General features: G+C 38.3%; 2 protein-coding genes across 3 annotated transcripts; both read left to right on the forward strand.

Moving 5' to 3' along the window:
* The first annotated feature begins 2,030 nt into the window (after positions 1-2,030).
* On the forward strand, positions 2,031-3,602 carry LOC114088126 (olfactory receptor 11H12-like). Its single transcript, XM_027929688.2, has 2 exons — positions 2,031-2,091; positions 2,623-3,602. The coding sequence occupies exon 2, from the start codon at positions 2,635-2,637 to the stop codon at positions 3,580-3,582; it is 948 nt and encodes a 315-aa protein (XP_027785489.2). The 5' UTR covers positions 2,031-2,091; positions 2,623-2,634; the 3' UTR covers positions 3,583-3,602.
* A 5,330-nt stretch (positions 3,603-8,932) lies between these two features.
* On the forward strand, positions 8,933-16,026 carry LOC114088261 (toll-like receptor 11). Of its 2 annotated transcripts, none has more exons than XM_027929845.2 (2): positions 8,933-9,062; positions 12,160-16,026. In XM_027929845.2, the coding sequence occupies exon 2, from the start codon at positions 12,165-12,167 to the stop codon at positions 14,940-14,942; it is 2,778 nt and encodes a 925-aa protein (XP_027785646.1). In that variant the 5' UTR covers positions 8,933-9,062; positions 12,160-12,164; the 3' UTR covers positions 14,943-16,026. The 2 variants fall into 2 exon arrangements, with proteins under 2 accessions (XP_027785646.1, XP_027785647.1); XM_027929846.2 differs by having other exon boundaries at positions 12,163-16,026.
* The last annotated feature ends 1,616 nt before the right edge of the window (positions 16,027-17,642 follow it).

The following is a 17,642-nucleotide window of genomic DNA, read 5'->3' on the forward strand; positions in this document are numbered from 1 at the left end:
TGTTCCTAGGGTGTGCATTGCTGATGTCCTCGGTATTTTATACCACTTGGTCTAAGCATTCATTACCACCTGGTGTTTTAGTCATACTATGTAAACCTTGAACTACATAAGGTAGAAATGGAAGGGACACTAATTAATAAAACTAAATACTTTTTGCATGTATGAATATGCCACAATGCACCACCACCAAAACCAAAAAGTTCATAGTTTACATTAGAGTTTATTCTTGTGTTGTACATTGTATGGGTTTTGATAAATGTGTAATGGCATGTATCCACCAGTATAGCACCATACAGAATAGTTTCAGAGTCCTAAAATCCTCTGTGCAACGCCTATCATCCTTCCCTCATCAAAGCACTTGGTTCTAATTTAACTTCCCCACCCTCATTGTCATTGTCTGACACAAAGGCATCCTAATCCCAGAACAAAAGACAAATGACAAAATAAATATTTTGGTAGTGAGGGTTAGCAAGGAAATATTGGGGGTGGTGGGTTATAAGGGAATCTATTCCTGAATTGGTTTTTTAAGTAAGGAAAACAGAATATGAACAGAGTATATTACACAGGACATTTGTATATAGAGAAAAGAAGAAACTGGGTTTGTAACAGTAATGACCAGAAGCAATCAAAGCAATAAAAATAAAACAGTTGTTACATAAAAAATGAAGTAAATACTTTTCTCATGCTGAGAAGCCATTCAAGTAATTTAAATATTAATGCTTCTTCTACTTACCTTTCATATCTAAAGAATCCTATCATGCTAAGTGCTTTTTCTAAATCCTATAAATTTTCATTTAATACCCTACAATGTTTGTAACTCAACATTTTCTTGCCAGGCACGTAATACATACCTATAATCCCAGGGACTTACACAGGAAGGATTGCAAATTCAAAGCCAGCCTCAGCAATTTAGCAAGGCCCCAAGCAACTTAGCGAGACCCTGTCTCTAAATAAAATATAATATAAATAAAACATAGTAAAAGGGGGACTGGGGATGTAGCTCAGTGATTAAGCACCCCCTGGGTTCAATCCCTGCTATTAAAAAAAAAATCTCATTGAGTTCTGTGTCCTTCAGTATATGGAACAACAGAGATTATGAATAGTTTCTCAACTTCATGTCAGAACATTTGGGAATGTATTGTGTGTCTCATTTTTCCTCAAACTATGTCTTCTGGAAGTTTCTAGGTTCTGTATTCCAAATGGTCATGCTCTTTGTAAGTCAATGGTACCTTAAAGAAGTTTCCCATCTCTACTGGTTTCTCAAAGAATGTGTAATCATTAGCTTCTTAAAGACCCACTGGCTTGGAAGAGAAGTTTTTCCCTAATGCTACAGAGGCCAAGTCCCAAGAGAATATGAGATAAAGAAAGCACATTCTTAATTTTTGTGCAGCAGTAAAAGTCATTATCTAGTGATTATAAAATAAGTCATTTTAAGATTTAGGTCATATCAAAACTGTGATGGCTTCATTTTGGGGGTACTGCTAAAAGTCGTGACACCTCTAAGTCATTCTCCTCTTATTCCATAATTTCTTAAAATTGATTTATTAATGCTTCTGGTTTACAGTATTTTAAAAAGAAATACCTATAATGAAAAGATGAATAAATATAGCTTTCTCTTGAGGACTTCCCAGAGCATCAGTGTGCAGACAAGGCTGGAAGGAAAAACTCTTGAAAATTTTGTTTTGCCTAAAATATAAGCCCTAACAATTTTCAGGACTCATATCCCTGTATATTTTTTAAAGTTTTTTCTCTCATGTAACAAATCCCTGACATCTTTCTCATAAAATGTGGGATGAAGGAAATTTATGACAAAAGAAAATATTTGACTTATTTATTAGAAATTTTTAGTTTTACACAGGCATATGAGAAAAATCAACCCCAATATTCTATGGGAGGAAAGAAAATACATTTAAAAAGGAAGTTTCATGCTTGGATCTTATTTTTCAAACTTCTCCACATATTGACCAAATAAATATAACATTGCTGTGTTAATATAGGAAATCTATCAGCCTGTGAAAGATCAGGCAAAAGCTTACAGACTCTTTTTCTTCAGAAGATCTTGCAACATTACAATATCAAAAGTCAGTATTGGTAAGTAACTTTATAAAATTGCAGTTTTATGGTGCTCAAGCTAATAGCAACCATGGAAACTCAGGAATAATGGCTTTAAGGTGATTTCTACTCACTTACTATAAAATATGTTCATTTCTGCATATTTAAATAAAGTTAAGTAATATATTTAACTGAACTATAAATATTATACTATAAGTAGGATTTGGGCTAAGAAACAAATACTTTTATTAAGGGTCAATTTTTGTGTTACATGTTTGCCAGAAACTATATAGATCATTCCTGACCCAAAATAACAGACTTACAAAATGACTTTAATTTTATCTAGTTCAACTGTGGTCATATAGGAAGAAATTTAGAACAGGCAAACATTTGTTTTTGTGTGGAAAACTGGTATTTTTTAAAAAATCAGTGTATACAACCAAGAAAAAAATTAAAGTATGATATATTTTGACAATTCTTTTTAAAATGATCCATGTCTGTTCTTGTCTCTTTACTCATAAAAAAGAGACACATTTTAAACTATTAGTAATATGTCTCTTGATCTTGCAGGATACCGACCTAATGAATATCTCTGAGCCAGAGTCCAACTTTGCTTCTGTAAGAGAATTTATACTACAAGGTTTCTCTTGTGAGTGGAGGATTCAGATCTTCCTCTTCTCTCTCTTCACTACAACCTACGTGTTCACCATAACTGGGAATGGGACCATTGTTTGTGCACTGTTGTGTGACAAGCGACTTCACACCCCCATGTACATGTTCCTGGGGAATTTCTCCTTTCTAGAGATCTGGTATGTCTCTTCTACTGTCCCCAAGATGTTGGTCAACTTCCTGTCCGAGAAAAAAACCATCTCCTTTGCTGGGTGCTTCCTCCAGTTCTATTTCTTTTTCTCATTGGGTACATCTGAATGCTTGCTTTTGACTGTCATGGCCTTTGATCGGTATCTAGCTATCTGCCGTCCCCTGCACTACCCTAATATCATGACTGGGAATTCCTGTATCAACCTGGTCATTATCTGCTGGGTTTGTGGGTTTCTGTGGTTCTTAATTCCCATTGCCCTCATCTCTCAAATGCCTTTCTGTGGACCAAACACTATTGACCATGTTGTGTGTGATCCAGGGCCACTCTTTGCGTTAGCGTGTGCCACAGCCCCAGGAACTCAAATGCTGTGCTACACTTTAAGCTCATTAGTTATCTTTGGTAACTTTTTCTTTATTCTTGGGTCCTATACTATGGTCCTGATAGCTGTGCTACGTATGCCTTCAGCCTCTGGAAGACATAAAGCCTTCTCCACCTGTGGGTCTCACTTGGCCGTGGTATCGCTGTTCTATGGTTCTCTGATGGTCATGTACGTGAGCCCAGGACTGGGACATTCTGCTGGGATGCAGAAAGTTGCAACACTGTTTTATGCTATGGTGACCCCACTATTTAACCCCCTCATCTACAGCCTCCGAAATAAGGAAATAAAGGCAGCCATGAGGAAAATTATGGGGATTCCTAACATAATCTGAGGTCTATTGGATGGTTTCTGTATGATCAGGTCAGTATAGTCAAACAAGATGCATTAAGAATTATATAGTTATCCATATCTACAAATGTGAATAGTGATATTTACTATATTAGCTATGAAATTAAACATCTGCAGGCCCCTTTGTAGAATTAAAGTGGCCAGATTACATAGATAAATGGATGCCTATGGCTTCTTGTTTGAACTTGTGTATATTAACTGAGGAAGGTACATGTTGGGTGTTTTCTGGATAGTTTTTATAAGTAAAAAACTTCTTCTGTTCTATTTGATAATATAAATTTATAGTTATGAGATAAATAAAATTATAAGTATGTCATTTGGTTTGTTTTGTTAGTTGATTATAAATAAAAGGAGGAAAATATAGTTTCTTGATTGTGGTTCTTACCCTATGTGCCTTTATTATATGGTCATTCCTGATAAATAAGCCCTTGAATGATTTATTAAAATTTTTATGGGACAATAAAATATTCTAGCCTAATGATATCTAAATGTATGTTGTTTTATTTATATATTACCTTTTTCTAAGCCTCTAAGGAGAAGCTTCTAATTTTATGTACAGCAACATCAGTTGGAATTATTAGAAATACAGTGTCCTGGGCACTTAATTTTTTACCTAAATGAGGAATCACCAAAAACTTCATGGGTCCTTTGAGTTTTAGATAATAGAATATTTTCTCCTAAGTATCAAACAGGGAAATTACTTACTTGGGGATAAATTGCAAAAGCTCCAAAAAAAAATGACTATTCATTGTTATTTGTTGTTGAAACTGTGAAAACAAATTAAGAAAAATTTTTAAAGGAGAAAAGCATCCAGAATTCAATATAATGTAGCTATTTTTATTTATATGTGTTTTGTTTAATATAATGTGGAATTTTTTTCCATATTATAGCAAATTTTATAGTTATTGCTTTTAATAATCATAATATTCCACTGAGCAAATATGATATGGGTTGTGAATTTTTATGTGGTGAGGTGAACATTTTCCTAGAAGGAGGGCTTTACTTCCAAGGAACTAAGAATTCTTTTTTAAAGGAGTAAGAAAAGTAATTTTTAGGAGGAGAAATGTAAGAAAAATGAATACCACCACCACAAAATAATCTCTTACAGAATTAGTACAGGTTACTGAACACTCCCATATCCTCTTTCCATTTACTACCAATTCTCCTTTTGGACATTATAGTTACCCCTATTTTTTGGTTATAAAATAATATCTCAATCAAATCTTCATAAAGATTTGCCATGAAAATATTTTGCCAACTTAAATTAAGATTCATTGTCTAATTCAAAACAGAACTGTCCCAGGAAATTCAGGATATGGGAATATTATATGCATCTAGCAATTCTACTTTTAGGGCTTTTTGTCTTAAAACAGTATCTTGAAAAAGAGATGATTATTCAGTTCAAAAGGCAGAAATGCGTTTGTAAATTTTGGCATGAACATTTCAGAAGGAGAAATATTTGCTCCTTTGATATAAGAAGTTGTCAAACTCCTCATTCAATCTTACTACAGAAACTGACATATATTTCTCACTTATACAGCCCCATGTGATGTTTCCTATTTCTACATCCTTTTCCAGGGAATGTGATTATTTAATTTCCTGAGCTTGATCAGAAAAGACGTCAAGAAGAACGACTGGCAATATTTCCACTATAATATCACAATTCCTTGTCTTTGATCACTAAGTTAATATCTTTATGCAGCCATTAGCTTTTCAACAGTTTTGTCTTATAATTCCAAATATTATAATTGGTTCACAGTACTTTCCATAATGCTAAATTAATTACACTACAAATTAACATGCTGTATTTTTTCAAATCCAAACTATATCCTTGAGAGAGAAAGAGGGGAAGAGAAAAAGAGTATTAGGGATGGCAATAAAAAGGATAGAAGTTTTTTCCCCCTCAGCTTTTAGACTTTCAAAAGAGCACAATAGGGTAACATTTAAAAATAACTGTGCTGGTTAGTGGTTTCCTCAAGGGAAATGAAAATAGACAGTCAGCATTTTTTACTTTTAAATATGAATCATGAAGTTTATTAGCTACGACCACACTCTCTACCACTAAAGAAGGAAAGGGCCAGCACATTGGAATCATGTAGGTTGATTTCAAATCTAAATTATTTGGCTTTTTTGCCTTGAATTGTTTAATCAAAAAAAAATAGAGCTAATAATAATATGTCAGAGAGTGGCTGAGATGAATAAATGAGATGAATCAGAATACCGTATTATACATATTGTGTATGGAATCAATTTCAATTAATATTATTCATGTCTTTCATTTTAAAACCCTTTGCATTTATAAAACACTTTCACATAGATGCTCAGTTAAATTTTGCAGTTTCTGTCACTTAAGTAGGGTAGATATTTCCATATTTATTTTATAAATGAGACTCAAAGAAAGCAAATACATTGTCGAAGGTCATGTTCAGTAAGTGAAGGAATTAGTTCTGACTAGGAGTTCAGTCACCTTTCTGCTGTACCACGTGTCCACTCCTAGGAACTATGGCTGAGTCCTCTGTGTCTGCCTTCAGCACGATGTGGCCATGCTGACCAAAGAGCAGGATTTATAAAGGACAAATGAGTGTAGGATAACACAAAGGAATTTCTTCTCAGCTATTTTGGGAGAAAAACTACACAAATTATATGAAAATATTTAATATGTAAAATATGTATTGAGTGAAAATGGAAGACCGTGAAACGTTATTATATAATTTTACATAGAGTCATGATGTGGGTAACTTAGATTGTTTATTTCCTCTTTTATGTTAACATCTGTCTAAATTTTCCATGATAAAAATGTATGTTACTTCTAATTTGGGTGTGGAACTTAGAAAACTAATATCTAGGAATGAATACATAACTTCGAGCAATGCTTTTAGACACCACCTACCTAAGCTTCCCTGCTACTCTGTGCATAAGAAATAAATACTGCTGCAGTTAGGATAACCTTTATAATGTTATCTTTGCAGAGCTTCTCAGAGACTTTTCCATGTGGGCGTTTTGTAGAGAAGTGGACATTTAGGACCCTAGTAACTGTATTTCTCTCAGAGTCAGCTCTTTCTGTACAGGGATAAGGGATCTGTGGCTGCAAACTCTGATTTTGCAATTTTCATTCTAAATGCTTGGAAGAGAAGTAAAGAAAAACAATGGAGGGAAATACCATGCAGTCACATGAATCGCTAATGAACCTTCCCAAACAGGAATGTTTTCCCCAGGAACTTCTATCTATATCTGTCTCTGCCCTGAGCCCCCTGCTTATCACTAGCATAAGCACCAGTTTTCATTAAAAGTTTAAATAATTATGCTTTGTATACCTACCCATTATTTATCTGTGGTTTTTTTATAACAATATATCTTAAATCCTCACCCCTTTCAAATAAGTCATTTATTTGTCAAAATATACATTTAATCATCTTAATAAAAACAGATCCATTTTTTTAATGAAAATTCAACTATCTCCAAAGAAGAATCCAGGATTTAAGGAACTGTATTACTTAATAAAAAGTAGTTATTGTGGAATAATACTAACTTTTTATTAAGTAATAATTATTAAGGAATAAATAATAACTTTTTATCAAATATTGCAGCTACTCCACTTATTACCCACCGAAGTGTTAGAAACAAAAAGGAAACTCAGCTTCTATCCAACGACCCAGAATTATCATGTGCATTAAGCTTAGATTGAACTACCTAGAATAGAAGCTCAAGTAACAAGACATAGTGGTTAGATGTCTGCTTTCTCCCTCCTCACCTCTGTCTTATTAATACTTCTAAGAGGTCCATGGCAACCTGGAGATAGCAGTTCTAAGACACCATTGGGCACCCTGGCTCTTCTGCAGTTTTCAGGAATCCTTCTTAATATATGTTTCCTTTCTCAAGGCCACCTTATTATCTGAAGATGACAGCAAAAGCTTCAGTTAGCAAAAAGAGGCAAACCTATGACCTACTTGTGTTATTGCCTTCACGTAAGTGTGTCAAGTAACGACTCCTATAAACAAGAGACACTGCACCATTTAGTTTCTTAAACTAGGCACATTGTTATCAGAATAAAATTGAGATTGTATTAAGCACAAAATAAGAAATATAATGATAAAAGTTTAGAAGTGGCTTCTTTTCTTAGAAGTCTTACTTTAGGAGGTTGATATTTTACTTACATAAATCTTTTTTTAAATTTTTTTAGTTGCAGATGGACAAATACCTTTATTTTGTTGCTTTTATTTTTATGTGGTGCTGAAGATGGAACCCAGTGCCTCACATGTGTGAGGCAAGCACTCTACCATGGAGCCACAACCCCAGCCCCACATAAATCTTCATATACAAATAAACAACAAGATAAACAAGTTTAATAGGAAAGATTTCAAAGACCAAATTTTAATCAGCAAAAAAAAATCACTCTGGAGTTTAAGATTTTGTAGTAAAAACTCATAAATATGTGTGGAAAAATAAACTTAACTTTGTTTCCTAATTTTCAATAGAACAAAAATCCTTCACATGGTATTTGAAAACTGAATGCATGAAAAAAGAGATGAGAAAACTATTCAAATATCTACAAAATCAAACTTGCAACAGACATTGTTATTATAAGAGCAGAAGCAAAATAATATCAAAATTTGTTTCACTCAAATCAAAGGAGATATGAATCTAAATCTGGGGGTCTTTCTCATATTGGGACATTAAATAATCAAAACCTAGTTATGATTTTATGACTTTCTTCCCAGAAATTTCCCCATGGCTCAAATGCTCTGGAAAAGAAGATCCCACCATTTGGAGAGAAATCAGCCTTTCCCTTCTTTTACTCTGCACTTCCACCCTCAGTGGCAAAGTCAAGTTCCCTCCAATAACGTTGTTGTCCCTCTTTAATCCTCCTGCTTTAAGTCTTGCTGGGGAGTGATATTGGCCAAATTATATTGTGTACATGTATGAATACGTAACAAATTCCATCATATAAGGCACCAATAAAAACTGTGGAAAAGAAAAGACTATTAGGAGCATGGGTGGGGAGGTTAGAGATAATGGAGTTGGTAGGTCACTGTTATATCAAGGAGGAAAGCTCTCCTGGAAAATAAAAGAGGACTTGTCCTTTCACATTTCAGGAGGATATGATACAAAGTGAGAACTGAAATCTCCAAACAGAAGAGGAATGAGGAAACCATGAAATAGAAAAGGTCATGAGAAGAGAAAAGGAAGAGAAAATGATACAGTATGAGAGAAGTCAAGAGGTTCACAAAGCAATCACCTCTCTCTCTGGAACTTCCCACCCTGTAGCTATTAACAGGAGTGTCATACTGATGTGTGACCCAACAGAGGCCCTTGTGGAGAAAAGAATTGCAGGAGAAAAGGTCTTTTCTCCTTTGCTGCAGGAGAAGATGAGAAAGAATCCTTCCTGAGGAGTTTCAGCTCCTTGTTTCTGCTGACCCCAATTTCCTGTGCTCCGAGATAAACTTGCTATTGCCCTTGTGCCAGGTGAGTTTTGTGGACAAGATAGAAGAGCAATTGGTAGAACTGACAGGGAAGAAAGAGATTAGCTCCTAAAGGAAGAACTTGTCTCTCTTCTGGGGAAGCCAGCAGCAGGAGGTAGAAAGGGCCCAGGAGAGCTTAAGGGGAATGTTTGGGGAAAGTTTTGCTACAATTTAAGTGGCCAAATGAGGAACTGTCATTTATGGAGGATAGATATAAGTATGCCAGAGGTCAATACCATTAAACCTGCTCTCCTGAGGAAAAAAAGAGTACCCGGCAGCTCAGAATTCTAAATGTCCCAAGGCCATTGTGTCTCTTTGGCCTGAGAGATATTCTAGCCCCTAAAATCTCCCTACATATTAGAATAGAGAGGGAAAGCCTGTGGGAGACCAACCTTGCAAGTGACTGAGTCACACTCCCCGGTTGGGTGCTGAGGCACTTAGTCACAGAAATGTGGCAGAGCTTTCCCCACCCTTCATGGGCTGGAGGGTCGGTGTCTCATGCATGAGTGTGTCTTGCTACAGCCCCATGGGTGAAGCTAAGCTCACCTGTTTCTTTGTAATATAACCCATTGCCCTGTTTAGGATAGAATCTTCCATGGAATTGCCTTGTGTGTGTCCCCTTCTCTTACTGTGCCCTTGGGTGTGGTCTACCCAGATGTCAGTCAACCTGCTGACAGTGGACATCATGAAGATAGACTCAGGCCCCTGAAACCTGACCCCTTGCCTCATTTGAATAGCTTCTCCTCAATAAAATGGGTCAGTGAATGCCCTCTCTCTCTCTCTCTCTCTCTCTCTCTCTCTCTCTCTCTCTCTCTCTCTCTTCCTGCGGACCCTTAAGGTCACCCATCACAGTGACCCCAAAGAAAAAGGTATTTGTGTCTCTTGTGTGGTTATTCCATGCAGCCCAGTTAGCCCAGTTCAACTGGAGTGATCGCTGAGCCTTTTAGTCGCGAGAACAGAAACCCGGCAAAAGCCCCAAACTAACAGGACATGCTATGTGACTTATCAAGGTTCAAGAAACATCTTTCAAAAATGTAGGGAACCGCCATGGAAAGATAAGGACAGGGCATCAAGGGTAGCAAATGCCATAAACTATAAGGCTGAGTCATCCAGAGGAAGATTCCTAGGCCTCCTCCTCAGGCCTCCTCTGAGCTTCTTGCTGAAGTCTGAGGAGCTGTGACTACGATGCTCTAGCAACTGAAAGGGTATTTCTGGAGGAGAGGCAGCAGCAGTGCTGGAGAGCCAGGTTTTCAATCCCACTCAGGCAAATCATTGTCATGAGAGCTCAAGGGAAAGATGGAGAAGTTCATGTTTTCTTACAAAATCCTCCTTTGGGTGTCAGTTACACTCTTAGGAGATCAATGCCCTTCACTTGTGCCTAACTGCTATGGCTCATGCCCAGAGCACCAGTTTGCTCTCCTGCCTAGTTTCATTCTTTCAGGGTCCTAAACAGGAAATGTGTGATTACTACTCATTTCATAATGGTCAGTCTGAGCCTTAACCATAAAAGAGAAATAAGTAAACTGAGAAAAGGGTCAATGAAAACTTCTACGGTTACCAGAGTCCTAGGACAGAGGTCTGACTCTAAAGGCCCCAAGAAAACAGACCACTCACCCCAAAAAACAAACAGAAAAGATAACAGTAAAAAGAAGGAAAAGAACTTTAATCAATATGGTCATACTGGGAAGGCAAAGTGAGATCCAGCATCTCAGCCCCAACTTCAGGTTGATGACATGAGCTGTAGGTTTCAATAGAGGAAGAAATGGAGCAGTGGGCAAGAAGTCTACATAGTTAAGCTGTTTTGGTTAAAGTGTGGTCTTGTTGATAATTTTCTCAGCTCTTATTCTACAACATGGCTCTGAAGAAGCTCTTTATCACTTGGAAGGGGCAATTTCCACTTGTTGCTCAGGATGTTTATCTGGAAGGCTTCTGATCCTGGAAGGGCATGATTCAGTTCCCCTTAGATGATGGCTCCTGCTTAGGGGAGCAGTCTTATCCTGGGTTGATGTGCCTGCAAGGCTCCACTGCACAGAACAATGACTGCAGACTTCTAGGCCCCACTCCAAAGGTCTTAAATATGATGATACAAATCTTACATCAGTCTTGAAGGTGGACAAGATAAACTAGGTAAACTTAAGGCTAAGTTTACCTAGTTATTAGATGAGCAATCCTTAAATGATCAACAAGCCTACCTGCAGAGCCCAGCAGAGGCCTGACTCACAGTTTAAGGTAACAAACTGAAGGCAGGGATGTCAAGCTTTATGCTGCTTTCAGTTATCCATGGGGTATCTGCAAGTCTAAGTAAAGGGTCACTGCTTTTAGCACAGTCAGTCCTTGTCCCTGTTACCCCAATTTCAACATTGTGTTCTGAACACAAAAGTATTAAGACTATGGTTTCTTTAATTACTTTTTCAACTTCTTACCCTGCTTATTTCACCTGCTTTTTTGAATATTTTGCCTGAGGTAGCTTTTGGGACTACTTTCCAAAAACTCTTCAGTAGAATTCATTCGGAATGTTTCCTTAGTCCTGCCTGCATTCTATTTCTTCAATCGTGGCCAAGTAACTTGGCTTCTTTGACAGTCAACTGCCTTGTAAGTAAAATAAGACAGTGGGCCCACATACACCACATAGTTTCAGATTAAATAAGAGTGTATATTAATGTCCTTTTATGTTTGAATCATCACCACTTTTTCCTCTTTCAGTCCACTCTGTAGTGGACAGTTAAATTTGCTGCCTTGTCTTGGAATGAACGCATTCATGGTTGAGGGCTCCCCTCCAAAGGACTTAGTAACCTGAGCTAATCATCCCCAGCAGGAAGATAGGGAAGTGTTATCAGTTTCTCCCCTGGATCTACCACAGATTCTGACTTTTTTTTTTTTTTTTGCTTCCGTCTCTGGGTTTCTGTTCCCTTGCATGGAGTAACACATGAATGCGCATAATTTGAGTTTCCTACTTGATCAAATGTCTAATTCATATCATATATTTTTCTTCAATATGTCTTCAAAATCCCAAGGATGCTCTGTGTATTAGAAGGGTCTGAGACTAGTGTTATCCATTACTGTAGGATTTGACACTTTTATTCTTTCTCCTCTTATCCTAGAAGCAATGTCAAAGATGGAAAGACGTCTGGTCTCTGCAGTCCTCCCTCTCTTACTGCTGGACTTGATGGATTGTGATCTCAAGAGCCAGGCATGGACTGTCCCTGACTGTACCATAGCAGATAGCTCCCTATTGTCAAATCTCTCCTTCTACATCCCATTTTGTCCCTTGGCCCCAGGGCTGCATACTTTTGCATCATGCTCCAATGTTACAGACCTGACACAGACCCTGAGAGCAGTGCCCCAGGATATACAGGCACTTTGCCTCCAGGGCATGGTTCCTGTCCTGCCAGCTAATGCATTTGGTCACTTCTCCTTCCTACAGCTTTTGAGGCTACAGCTGGGCACCCTCAAGATTACATCTGAGGCCTTTCAAGGATTGAATCGGCTGCAGTACCTTTCCTTTGAGCATCATGCTCCCTGTTGCTTGAATCTATTTCTCCCTCCAGATGCCCTGGTGCCTCTCACATTCCTCAGTAGTCTTTCCTTTCAAGGCTACTGCCTGAATTATAGCCAGAACATCCAGTTGCCAATCAGCCTTAGGCATCTAACCCTGGGGCACAGCTGTTTGATGGAGCTGCAGGAGCTACAAGTGCTCTTCTCAAACCTTGTGCTTAGTTTTTCTCCTACAGCCAGCCCCAGATCATGGTCTTCCTTCCTAGAGGTGTTGGATTTGTCTTACAACCTGAAGCTGAACCAGGCAGGTGTCAGAGCCTTGAATGGCCTCCAGCTCCATTCCCTGAGATTGGATGGCACCCCATTAAATGCATTAGGTCTTTTAGGCTCAGGACTGCTCCATCTGGACTTTCTGTCCCTTGTGGGTACAGGTATGGAAAAACTGCCTGGGAAAGTGTCAGGCTATTTTGAGCTTCGAGCACTTGACCTTGGGAGAAATCGAATCCAAAACATAGAGGATGGAGATCTCTCAAGCTGCCGTTCCTTAGAACATCTCAGCCTTTATGGCAATGACCTGAAATTGCTTCCCATAAAGTTTCTAAATGCCCTGCCCCAGCTTCAAAGTCTCAACCTATCCATGAATAAGCTGGGTCCAACCTTGGTGCTCCCAGATGGGCTGGTTAGCACAAACTTGAGAGTGCTAGATCTGTCCAACAATGAGTTATGTGTTCTGCCCTATGGAGCCTTCTCCTTTATTCCTCAACTCGAGGAGCTGTGGCTGAGTGGCAACAACATCTCCAACTTATCCAGTGAGAGCCTGGAGGGACTAAAGCAGCTGAAGACACTAGACCTGAGCTGGAACAAAATTAAGGTGCTAAAACCAGGCTGGCTCTCCTTTCTCCCTGCTCTCACCTCACTGAACCTGCTGGGCACCTATTTAAGTCATATCCCAGGCAAGGAGCTCCAGGGTCCCCAGAGGCTGAGCCATCTGCAGCTGGGTTCACTTCAGATGCTGGACCTCTATCCTCCCTGGCCTCCAGCTCTGCTCAGCTTAGAGATATGGGCAGAAACAGGTATCTGGTTTAATAACTTCAATGAAGAGCCCTTCTTGTTCCTGGAGAAGCTGATCTTACAAACTTCCAACGTGGTACTGTCTCCATACAACACCTCAGTTCATTTTCCTTCCCTGCGTCACCTCACTCTTCGAGGCGTAAGTTTCTTTGGCTTCTCAGGTCAACAGTCTCAGAGATCCTTCCCTCAGTTTCCTGTCCTGGAGCACCTGCACTTCTGGTCTGATTATGGGAGTACAGAAAACCTGGAACTATCTGGGATGCCCAAGCTTCGAGTGCTCGAGCTCGGAGATCTGAATTTCCACTATGAGTCAAGGTCAACGAAGCTGGAGCTGGTACTGCAGGAAGTGACTCAGTTACAGGTGCTGGCATTGAGCCACCTGAATCTTGGGAACCTCTCCATGTCCAGTTTCAAGGACTTGGACCACCTGCAGCTACTGCTGTTCAACTCTGAATGGACCCTGGGGTTAGACAGCAGCCTTCAGGAGTTAATCCCCCAGATGCCTCAATATGTTTATTTCTCAGATGTCACCTTCACCTGCCAGTGTGAAAGCTCCTGGGTGGGGCCTTGGGCAACACAGGCCCCCAACACCTTTGTGTATGGGCTGCAGAAATCCATCTGCATGGCCAATGCTTCTGACTACTCCAAGACTCCACTGCTCTCCTTCCTTTCTCATCAGTGTGCACATGATCTTGAGTTTCAGGGCTTTCTTGCCAGCTTGACTCTGGTGCTCCTCTTCACTATCCTTGTACTCCTTGGCTGCCCCAAATGGTCCTGGCTTCACCACCTCCGGACTCTTTTTCATGTGTGGTGGTGGAAACTATGTGGGCGTGGCCCCAGAAGCCAATTCCACTATGATGTCTTTATATCCTACTGTGAGCAGGACCAAGACTGGGTGCTGGAAGAACTGGTTCCTACACTGGAGAAGTCTCCTCCGGCAGGTGAGGGCTTGAGGCTGTGCCTGCCAGAGAGGGACTTTGGGGTTGGGCAGGACAGGATGGATGCCCTGGTTGCCAGCATGGAGAACTGCAGGGCCATCCTCTGTGTACTCAGCAACAAAGCCCTGGGGAGTCCCCGGTGCCATCTGGAGTTAAGGCTTGCCACCTATCACTTGGTGGCCAGACCTGGAACAGCTTGCCTCCTGCTGCTGTTTCTGGAGCCTATTGATCCGCGGAAGCTCTGCGGCTATCACCGCCTCACCAGGTGGCTTCAAAAAGAGGACTATTTTGATTTGCCTCAAGGGAGGGTGGAGTGGGATGTTTTCTGTGAGCAACTTCGGAAAAGGCTAAGGAAAGCTGGACAAGAAAGAGATGATTAAGGGTTTGAGAGATCTAACCATACAGGAATATCTTAGCAGTGACCTGGATGCCATCATGTGGTCTGAGGGCAGGCTTGACCAGGGGGTCTGAGGTGATACTTACTTCAAATCTATTAAAATGATACAAATGAAGATACCAATTCCTAGTGAGAAAACATTTTAAAGTACTAGAAATAAGATATTCATTCATAGGACAGTTATGATACCGGCTAGGCCTTTCACAGCACAAAATATCCCTCAAAAAGCAAATACACAAAAAATTGATTTTAGAATCTCATGTGTGTTTTTCAAAATAAATTCATTCTGCCTCTGTTAAAAGCAAAATGTTCACTCATTTGTTAAAAAGCTATACTATTCCAGAGGAATGGGACAAGAATCTATGGGTATCTGTTAGTGTTCTGAAGCTAAATTGAAATCATGCATGTGACTTACCAAAGGTCCAACAAATTCAGTTCTCCTAATTCCTGAGGTTCTCCCAATGACAGGATTTTATGAATGATGGGTTTTACCCCATAGTACACATGAGGAATCTAAATAAATAAAGTTAAGTGGCTTTCTGTTCTATTACAGTTCCTGTATCAAAAAGTTTGGATCTAGTGTTGCTCTAAGTCACAATCCAGTACTCTGCTCTCCACTATTTCCACTTACTTCTAACCAATGACATCTGACCTTGCCACCAAGTTAAAATAGGCAAAAATGGGGTAAACCTCGTCAAAATAACACACATATCTATTTATATGAATTTTTTCTCATATTCTCAGAAACTGCATAAAATAAGTGCCCTGAAACAGAAGGATAAAGTACAATGATGAAAGATGGAATATCCTGCATTCATTAAGAATCATGCTCCAAGGATATTTAGTGCTATGGGAAGAGAACCAAAATATAATATCAAATAAAAAACATTGGCAAATCGTGTGTGCTATAATTCCAAATATGAAAATAATTGCTTCTGTATTTAATGTATGAAATATGAAGACAGAAAGAGACTAGAAATGTAAAATTTTAAAAATGGCCCTGGTAAAAGCCCTATGAATAATTTAAACTTCTAATCCTTTTCTGCTCTCCATTTTTTTTTTCTGAAATAAACGTGTTACTTTTGTAATAGTAAAAATAAAATAAATTATCTTTCAAAAATGAAAAAACAACTTAGTATAGACTAATTAGTTTAACAATCTACTTTCTGTTGGCACAACTGTGTCCTTTACTACCAGATATCTAAACTCATTATAAAGCTATACTAATTTAGAGAATGTGCTACTGATACAATAAGTACAAAAAGCCAGATATTATCAAACAAGGAATCCAGAAACCAACTCATGTACACACATACCTTTAGTTTATGATAAAGGAACTTCTTAGTGGAGGTAAAAGAAGGTCTTTTCCATCTAAAAATATATATATATATGAAAGGTCAAATGGATTTCTATATGAAAAAGTAAAATTTAACCACAACTTCATACCACACACAGAAAGTAGAGCCAAGGCAGATTGCAGATTTTAAATGTGGAAAGTGAGATATTAAACTTTCTAGAAAATAAAGTAAAATGTTTTCATGACTTTGAAATAAGCAAAAAATAATAATTATAAATGAACTGGACTAATAAGTCAGAAGAATTAAAATTTAAAATTTCTGTTTATTAAAATAAAATTAAGGTCTGGGGTTGTGGATCAGTGGTACAGCGCTTGCCTAGCATGCATGAGGCACTGGGTTCAATTCTCAGCACCACATATAAAGAAATAAAACAAAAAAGATCCATCAACACCAAAAAAAATATTTTAAAAAAATTATAAATAAATAAAATTGAGGGGCTGGAGTTGTGGCTCAGTGGTAAAGTGCTTTCCTAGCACATGAAAGGCATTCAGTTCAATCCTCAGCAACACATAAAAATAAATAAATAAAATAAAGGTAAGAAAAATGAGAATGGAAAATCAATCCACACAGATAGGAGAAAACATCTGTAATAGATGTAACTGACAAAAGGCTTATGTCTAAAATATATTTTTATTAACACATTAATTATATATATTAGTAGCATTCTGTGTGATATTTCCACATGTGTACATGTGTTGATTATGTCCAACCACTTTTATTCCAGCCTCACCACCCACTCTCACTCCAATACCCTCCCCAGTTTCTACTAATCACTCTTCTACTTTCAGATCAATTTCAGTTACTTTCCATATATGGGAGAGTGCATGTGGTACTTGCCTTTTTCTGTCTGGCTTATTTCATTTTAGATAACCTCCTCCGGTTCAATCAATTTTGCTGCAAATGCCAGGATTTCATTCTTCTTTATAATCTAATGATATACCATTGTGTATATACACTTTGTCTTCCCAATTTAACATCAGTATTTGACAGTGTATTCTCTTGTATCTCATTGAGCTTTTTTATAATAATTGAAATTTTTTATCAGGCATTTCATTCGCTCAAATTTCTTTGGAGTCTAATGTTAAAGCATCATAATCTTTCAGAGGTGTCACATTATCTTGATGTTTTTATATCCCTTATGTTCCTACATTGAGATCTGCAGAATTTGGTAACTCAGATATCTCTACCACTTTCATGGGATGGCTTTCTTAGTCAGCAGCTTTCTCCTAAAGACGTGTCTTGGGTTGTCTGTTTGTTATGCAGTGTTGGCTTTATTTCCAACTGGGCATCATAGTGTCATCTCCCTGTAGCTTCCTTGACTGTTG

The sequence above is a fragment of the Marmota flaviventris genome, chromosome 2, assembly GCF_047511675.1.
Source record: "Marmota flaviventris isolate mMarFla1 chromosome 2, mMarFla1.hap1, whole genome shotgun sequence".
Lineage (NCBI taxonomy): Eukaryota > Metazoa > Chordata > Mammalia > Rodentia > Sciuridae > Marmota > Marmota flaviventris.